Source organism: Paralichthys olivaceus, chromosome 12, assembly GCF_024713975.1.
Source record: "Paralichthys olivaceus isolate ysfri-2021 chromosome 12, ASM2471397v2, whole genome shotgun sequence".
NCBI lineage: Eukaryota > Metazoa > Chordata > Actinopteri > Pleuronectiformes > Paralichthyidae > Paralichthys > Paralichthys olivaceus.
The window spans coordinates 19421543-19430255 of record NC_091104.1 but is presented as its reverse complement, the minus strand read 5'-3'; the positions used below and the strand labels follow the sequence as shown (position 1 = coordinate 19430255).

Below are 8713 nucleotides of genomic sequence, written 5' to 3'. Positions count from 1 at the left end.
AGTGTGTCATTTTACTTTTGATAGTGATAACACATTTTGCTAACGATACTGCTAATAACCTAACCTAGCCGCAGCAACATTTGTCACTGTGTGGTATTGTTGCTGTGCTCAGTGACACAGATGTTGGTGATAGAGGGATTTAGTATATTCCTCTTTGTCTCCATACAAACTCTCCCTCTATCTTTCACACACTACACACAAAGAGATGTAGGGTGAGAGCCGTAGCCTATAAGAGAGTGAAGTATGCAAATAAACAACTCAATAACCCCACCACCACCACCACCAGTGTTCTGCTGAAGCACGTCAGAGGCAGCAGGCAATGAATCGAGTTGTACAGCGGGGTGAGAAAAACATTTCTTGGGGACACAGCTAGGGGACAGTGCCGGTCTCCTGACTTGGGACTGACACACACGCTCCCACACACACACATCTGTCCCAGAAAGCTCCACATCAACATCAGCGCGCTGCAGGGAAACCATCAGGTACTGTATCTGCAGACTTCATATCCTCTCCACTACTGCACTCACTTCATCGTGCGCTCTCTGTGCTTGTGGAAAAAAGGAGGGTCAACATATCGGTAAAGTCAAGAGGCACGTGTTTCTTTTTTGAAGTGGAGGGGAGAGAGAAAAAACAGCAAGTTCACCAGCAGCAGCAGCAGCAGCAGAGACAGATAGATTGTCTTTGCACACGCAGGCGACTGTTTGCGTGGGCCAGTGTATGCATATTTCATGGATGAGTGGGCAGCGATAATTCAGAATACTGGCTCTCCAAGTGGGCAAGCGGAGAGGGAGGACGGAGGGAGGCTTTTCAGTGACAAGAATGCTTTTATTGTTCAGATGTGTATGGTCCCTCGCTGTTTCTTGTGCATGTGGATTTAAATTTGAGCAGTTGCTTATGGAATGGCCTGGGTGTTTGCAAAGTGGCATGTGAGGCTGGAGGGCAGAATACATTTAAATCATCCTCATTTCTTTTGTAATCAGTAAATGACTCTAGTATATTTTGCAAAGTTTTTGGGCAAGTTGTCTTGCAACATTAGTAGTAAAGCCTCCAGGAGACGGTGGGGCTGGCAGGAATAGAGCAGGCGCTCATATACAAAGCCAGCACGTTTCTCTGTGTCTGCAGCAGCCGAGCGCTACCATCTCCAGCATCAGCACCACCAGCAGCATCAGCACCAGCATCACCAGCAGCATCAGCACCAGCATCACCAGTATCACCAGCAGCATCAGCATCAGCAGCATCAGCACCAGCAGCATCAGTGGATCGGGGAGGGCTCTGGAGCACAGCTGGAGGACGCATACAGCCGTCAGTCACGATGGTCAGTGGCCGCTCGCTGGTCGCAGGCTGACCGGTGGAGGCTGGTGGTTGAGTGGAGGTGTCGCTGGAGAGCCCTGCCCGAGGTGGTGAGGAGCTCTCCCCCCGACTCTCACACACACACACAGACACAGACACAGACACACACGCACCGTCTCTGTCCCTTTTCCAGTCGAGACGATACGCATGAACTGACGTGAATGCCGAGCAGCAGCATCAGCAGCAGCAGCAGCGCAAGCCCAGCAGAGCTCAGCACCGCCGGCCAGAGTAAATGGGACCGCACGTCGACCGAGCGTTAGAAAGATGGAGAGATTTCTGCTGCTCGTCCTCAGCTGTCTCGGCGTCTCTCGAGTCGCAGCGGGTAAGTTTCTGTTTATGAGCAATTGGCAGAGAGAGGGGATGTCTGCGTGATGCTGAGGCGCACAGCTGTGTTTGCAGCCCCTGACTGACAGAGTGGTGCTTTGCTGCCTGGTTAGACGACGGCTCGCGGCGCCATGTGGCGAAAACGCACCGCTGGTTTTCACGGAGGTGTTGTTGTGGAAGTCTGGGGTTTGAGCCGGCATTGTTGGGTTGCGAGACGCTGCGTATGTAGTCTGTTTGCTGGCATTGCCCAGTTGTCATCTGATGATGGGACATGAAGGGTTACAATTCACATCTGGGATTCATCAGGATAAATGGAGCTAAATTGGCCTAATAACGAACTACAGAGTAGTCGTGTGTGTGTGTGTGTGTGTGTGTGTGTGTGTGTGTGATGTGAGCCAAGCTGACTTTTGAATCTCATTTCAATCAGGTACTATACAAGCTGCTGCACTAAAACACAGTATTGGCCTGAGCTGTGTATCCATAACATCCATCACTGTGAGAATTAGTACTGTACTGTAAGAGCATTTGTTGAATATCAATCATCAGTAGATATATTTATTCACAAGAGTCCAAAATGGGGCTATAACGAATTGCCAGTGGACTAGAAACACAGGAGTGGATTGCTGAGGGGCGACAGTGGTCCTCTCCCATAGATCCATGGAAACGCTGGTGATGCTGCTGCTGTGCCTTTGAGTGCTGGTGTCTGTACTGTATGTGTGCATGTATAAAACATGGCTTTCAGAGGCAACACACACAACAATACACTTTGATGGCTCACTACATTGGAGTGACACACTCCTGCCATCAAAATGCATTTCTGGTTCACTCAGCATCCTCCAGCTCCTCAACCTTTTCACTGAAGATAAATCCGTGTTGCTCTTCTAGCGTGTCCACACACACACACACACACACACACACACACACACACACACTGTTTACTGAGACACACAATTAACAGGTTCACTATCAGTCTTGTGTGCTTTTTGTCTTTGTCCTACAGACCAGAGTAAGCAATTTCATTGTGTAAAAAGGCTGCATTAGAAAGTGGAACATTGCCACACAGTGGGCAGGAAGTGGGACGTCTATAATGGACATAAGCACTTTAATGTATGAGCTCAACTAGGTTAATGAGCACTTGAGAAAAACAGATTATTCCCGAGAAACGTGAGGGAATCTTCATGCTTTTTTTTAAGGTGTTCAAACATTGTCATTCACCTTAAATTTACTTTCATCTGCTTCAAGTCTTGTATTAAAACCTTTATCGGCAGTGTAAACGTCATGAATGGTAAATGATGATTATGTTCATTTACACGAATTAACCAAGCTTACAGTCTCGTATTCACTGTTAATTCACTGGTTTTAGATTCTTTCTGCAAATTTGGCAACGAACACATTTCAAATGTTCCATTATAGTGCATCAGTGATCTGGTGATGAATTACTTCTCCCTGTGACATCACTGTTGCATGTGGTTAGAGGTGGAGCAGAGCACACGTCTGACACAGCAGTGATAGTGGGTGTGGCTGAGTATTCATAGGTGATACATTCAAGAATTCATTACTTGGCTCCAGTCAATTTTTGGTGTCAAAATGTGTACAGAGGGAGAAGTACTTTGTCAGTCTGCTCTGATTTAAAACCACAGGTCACTAAAGCTGATCTCAGGACTGTTAAAATCAAGTTACCCCATAAATACTAAACTTAAGAACATTGTTTTTCAATAATTGGCAGTAGAGGATTTCTAAATTGAATCTAAACTGAATCTATTTCTTGATTTAGGTCACTGAAGATGTCTGTGATTCTCGGACTAATTCATCTCTACTCAAGTCTCTCTTGGGAAATCAGATCCTGACCTCATTGAGATTATCTGATTAAATAATGGTTAAGGACAATTGAGCAAACGTCGTCTGCTGATGAAGATCATGTGAAATGATCAAAAACTCCAGAACATCCACTAAATGGACATCAAAGTTATATTGTTAGGTTCGGAATACATTTAGAACCCCAGTGAGTCTAAATGTAAGCAAAGAAAGTTGCAGGCTGAAGTGCAACTGCATTACTCTCACAAATCACAACTCAACTCGATTGAAGTTTTTGTCTGCCAGTTTATTTTAAGTCTCAGTCAGACACCTGCACTCAGAAAACCAGGCCAAATCAATGTCGAGGCAGTGAGTGGGTGTTCGCCACGGCAGGCATCATAAAATGTATACTACAGTGACGTCTTTACTGTGTCTGTGTTTATAGTGACTCGTAAACAGTTGGTTGATCCGGGAGAAAGGAAAGGTAATGTTTCCATTTAAAATGTAAATCGACCCTCTAACACATTCACCTAAATGAAGCCATAAATCCTCACAGGCAATTTTCCTCCCCAGTCAGTAACAGTTCTGAGATTGGAGAAAGAAAGAAAAAAAATCAATGAATCAATCCACAATCTGAACAGTGATGCAAGCGGAGGAAAGAGATGTTTGTAATAATGAGTAAAGAAAGTCTTTCAGGAGCACAGAAGTAATTTTTAAATGCTGTAAACCAGGAAATTCAGGTTTTGGCAGACACCTGCCAGGTGATAAATTCTATGTGAGTAGAGTATATCAGGTGTCAAGTGCTCGGCCATTAAGCATCCACAGAGAGGAGTTACAGGTCCAGGTGGTGAGCGCCAAAGTTTGTCAAAAAGCTATATCCATCCATCTTGCACCAAATTATCATCAATAAGAAACATACTTAGCCTGTGAAGATTTCTGGGCAGACATACAATCAGAAAGAAAAAAAGAAAAGTAATCAGTGTTTGAGGATAAGCAGAGTGCAGGAGTCATGTTAATGCTCTGATGCTGAAACAATGATCTCATCATATTTCCTCATGACAGACTTTACAATCAGCCAGAGGGTTTGGTGGTTTACTGTGTTTTCAGTTCTCTTAAATGCTGCTATTCAAATGTGCGTCCTTTAGACCTGCTGGGTATCTGGGGCAGCCTCCTGATTGGAGGGCTGAATCATCACTGCTCCCTGTGAACCACATCTTCAACAGGGAATCGAGTGTGTGTGCGTGTGTGTGTGTGTATCTAGGTCTCCATTAATAAAAGTTAATATTTAAACCACATACTCACACATGCATATGTTTATTAAATATTTACTGTTGTTATGGGGACCTAAATCAGTCTACACAGTCAAACTATAAGTTCCTTCATCATGGGATCAAAAGCAGGCTCCAACAGAGAACAAACGTTAAATATTAAGGTGAAGACAGGTGACGGTTTGACAATTTGTAGTTATAGTTCAGTATGTCATAAGGAAATAAAGTCAATGTTATGTCCTCTGAAGTCCTGGAGACACATCTCTGTCCCTGTCAGTGAGTGTGTGTGTCGGAGGATGCAGAGCTCTGTGTGCATGTGATTAGCTACTTGTAATTATTAGTTGTTTGTAGTCCTCTCTGCAGATTATTTTTTAAAGCAGACCACTGCACTTTTTTTCATGAGCTTACTATAGTAAACTGTATTAAAGGATCAGTATACTTCTATTTCTGAAAATCTACAATGAATAACTAAATTAGTCTTTTATTATCATGTCATCACACAAGAACATATGAGACAGGATTTAGTTGCACAAATGTTTTTCTTTGAATCATGGACTGTACATAAAAATTCACAATGCGTCTCCACTTCTCCTCCGAACCAGAAATGAAGCCAAAATATCCCAGACACAAAAACAACTATCTGACAAAAAAGAATAATTCTTCACCCTGTTTTTACAGCTTCAAATAACTAATTTAAACCAAACTCAACGTTTCAAATGCGTGTTATAAGAACTACCTAAAATCATAGTGAGAAATAATTCACTTGATTTGAACATTTGCTCTTTCTTGGTCCATGTCCTATCTGCTAACAGGGGCAGGGTTTATGACTCATACTGCAGCCAGCCCCCAGGGGGTAGTCAAGACACTTTTGCTTCACCTTTGGGAGCCGTCATGACATACATCTTTATTAACAGTCTATGGTTTGAACATTAAGTCCTCGCTAAATTCTAGGGTAACTCTGAGCAAGCTTGATTTACCATTACAACTTAACTAGCTGCACTTCAGTGACAAACCGTTTTTCAAAGTGGTAATGGTGCCACTAAACAACGAGACATGTAATGCTTGAGTATCACGCTTCAACTCAAACAAACGGCTAACAGTACTCATGGTAATAAAACCAAGGGGCATTAAAACTTTCTCAACGTGTCTAACATCAGCTCTGTTCCTAGGCAACAGTAATAAGGGCGGAACAAGCAGGTGATGCTGATCACCAAAATACTCTTTAATACGCATATCTTTTTTTTTCTTCCTCAAACTTGAATAAAATATTTTTTGTACTTTTTATCAGCTGTATGCACAAAAGTTTTCTGGTATGATGTGTGTGTATCTGGTGATCTGACTGAACAAGCTTTAAAATACAAAGATGAAACTAGAACTATTTATTAGCTCGACTTAGAGTCTGTGTATTTAAGGAACAAAGACTTGGGACTGGGAGACAAAGAGAACAAGTCTGTCCCTGTGTCTTTGCTGTCAAAGAATCAGAGCTGCCTAGATCATCTCCCTAAATCCTTCTCACTGTCAACTGTCTCTTTTTAATTGTCACCTGACAAGCTGAATATAGGAACGGAGAGAAAATTCCCCTTTAAAATGGCATTTTAAACTCTTGCCAGCACTGTGGAGTGTTGATTACCAACATGCTAGTGCTGCTGCTCTTTCCTCTGGCACCTCATCATCCTCTCCATTTCAAAAGCCTCTTTTGATTGCACTTTTAAGAGCTCGCTAATGGCTCTGTGAGACGCAGAGGAATGCAGCAGTGGCCTTGTACTTGATAACGAGAGCTTGTATGCGCTAAAGCTTTTAGATCAGGTGGCAACAAGGAGAATTGAGACCAAACAGCAGAGAAAAGAAAGCAAATAAAAGAACTGAGAATGTAATCTTTCGCCTAAACATATTTTTTACTTAATGTTCACATTTATTCAGTCATGTCAAGCTGGGTTTTTTTCAACCAAAACTTGTCTGGCGCAGGCATTTGGTGACAGATTGGTGCAATCATTTGGACACTGGGCCTGCGGGGCAATGCCAACAGACTGACGTGGCAGCGGCAGCCCTCTGATGCAGTCTGTTTTCTGTCCTGTATCTGAATTTATGCAGGTAGAGAAGAAACTGAGCTGCCATTTGGAGGGAATCAATACCATAAATGTATTTGTATGCATAATTGTGTGTGTGTGTGTGTGTGTGTGTGTGTGTGTGTGTGTGTGTGTGTGTGTGTGTGTGTGTGTGTTCATTTATCAAAAGAGTTTGAAATGAGTCTGGAGGAACATCGTTCTCTTTTATTCATCAAATAAACTCACAGTTTTTACGCATTGAACAGTGAAAAATTGGATCTGTTTTATATCAATCTGTCGGCAGCGTAAACACAGAGAACAGACAGTCGGGTTCAAACTATATAACGCCTCACCACAGCAGGCATATGGAGTAAAGGATTAATGCACATTAGTCTCATTTTATTTACTTTACTTATTTTGTATTGGTACAAATATTTTAGTTTTTCACATTCCTCGTTTTCACATTTGTTGTTATACTCTCGGATATTTAAACAAATGTAGTTACGCCACAGGTGATATGCAATATAAACGGTATATAAAGGTTCCCACAGCACAAAGAGGCCTGTTAGGCTGAAATTCTGTAAAAACTGTTCTGCTCTCATATTGTTTCAATGTATTGTATAAAGAAATATAACAGTTCCTCTGGGTTTGACTGTTTATAAATCCATAGGTGCATCTCAGCATTAAGTTGAATGGCAATATGCACAAAATTGCACACGCTCTTAGTTATCAGTTCCCTAACTACGACTGATTTATTCCTTGAAAAGAGACAAGCCAACAACAAACAAAGTGACGGGTGAATACATGACCTCTTTGGAGGCAACAACAGCTGAACAAAGCATTAATGGAATAATTCAACCCTGAAATCAATGATTTTCATTCTTTCCCAATAAAATAAAAAATGCATTTGTTTACAATGTATTAATTTTGCTTACATGAAGACGTGTTTTACATTTGAGCAGCCAGTAGAACAATGGGCCCTTGTGTTTGTGATTCTTCGACTCTTACAAAGGCTGTTTATGTTATAACGTGTGTGAGAGAGAGAGAGAGAGCGAGAGGCGTTGATGGGTGAAGAGAAAGTAAATGAAAACAAAGGAAAGAGTGGCAGTGTTAGAGCCACAGGAGAGAAAGACAATCCCACAGAGAGACAGAGGGCGAGTGGCAGATGAAGAGAGAGAGAAACACAGTGGAATCAGAGAGAGAACATTGTTCCCCCCCCACCTGCCTGTGACACCAATCCTCTCAGGCAGCGTCTGGAGGCGTTTCTTTGCTTGCTGTGCCCGAGGCCTCAGTGGGGCTGCAGGATCTCCAGAGAGACACAGACAGACAGACGTTAGAGTGAGTGTGAAATGAAAAGACAGAGAAAGGAAGAAAGTGTATCATGAAGCACTAGAATCATAAGTATTACCCTATATCAAGCTGTGAGCTCCTTTAGTGTTATCAGCCCCATCAACATATCACTGCTACTTGCCTTCCCTTTTTTTTGGGGGGGGCACTCCTGCTTGGAAAGAAGATATCATTAACATTGAGCTTTTGTCAAATCATCAGCCTCACGGCACTCCTTTGCCTTTTCAAATTAGCTGGCTTGCATTCTTTCTGTGCACAATGCTGCATTGATTTTCATACCCTGCCTTTTGACATTTAATTATAGAAAAGTGTGTGTGTGTGTGTGTGTGTGTGTCCATCTGACCAGAAGAGAGGGAGAAAGCTGTTTTTGCAAAGCCACTCTCTCCAGGCTCAGCGTTTCCATGGCCAGTGGGGTTGGAAATTTCATTTCCAATGAGTAAATAATTCATTTCTCCACAAAAAGGGACAAAAGACCCTGAGGTGTGATTATTTAACTGAGCTGGGTCAAGGTGTGCGGAGGCAGAATGGACCAGAGAGAGTGTCAGCCTCTGTTCAACATGCAAACATGAAGGAAACACACACCTA

The 8713-nt window shown here is 42.6% G+C and overlaps 1 protein-coding gene across 5 annotated transcripts in view; it reads left to right on the top strand.

The window, feature by feature from the left end:
* Positions 1–309: 309 nt before the first annotated feature.
* fndc5a (fibronectin type III domain containing 5a) overlaps positions 310–8713 on the top strand; it is a 31977-nt gene continuing 23573 nt past the window's right edge. For 2 of the 5 annotated variants that reach the window (XR_011244711.1, XM_020084667.2), the window contains exon 1: positions 757–1672. Coding sequence is in view for 3 of the 5 variants with exons in the window: in XM_020084667.2 (XP_019940226.1) it covers positions 1615–1672 (58 nt within the window). In the remaining 2 variants the exon portion in view is untranslated. Of the gene's footprint in view, positions 483–754; positions 1673–8713 lie in introns of those variants that run through there. The other 3 variants (XM_069535606.1, XM_069535608.1, XR_002202616.2) reach the window with 3 other exon arrangements.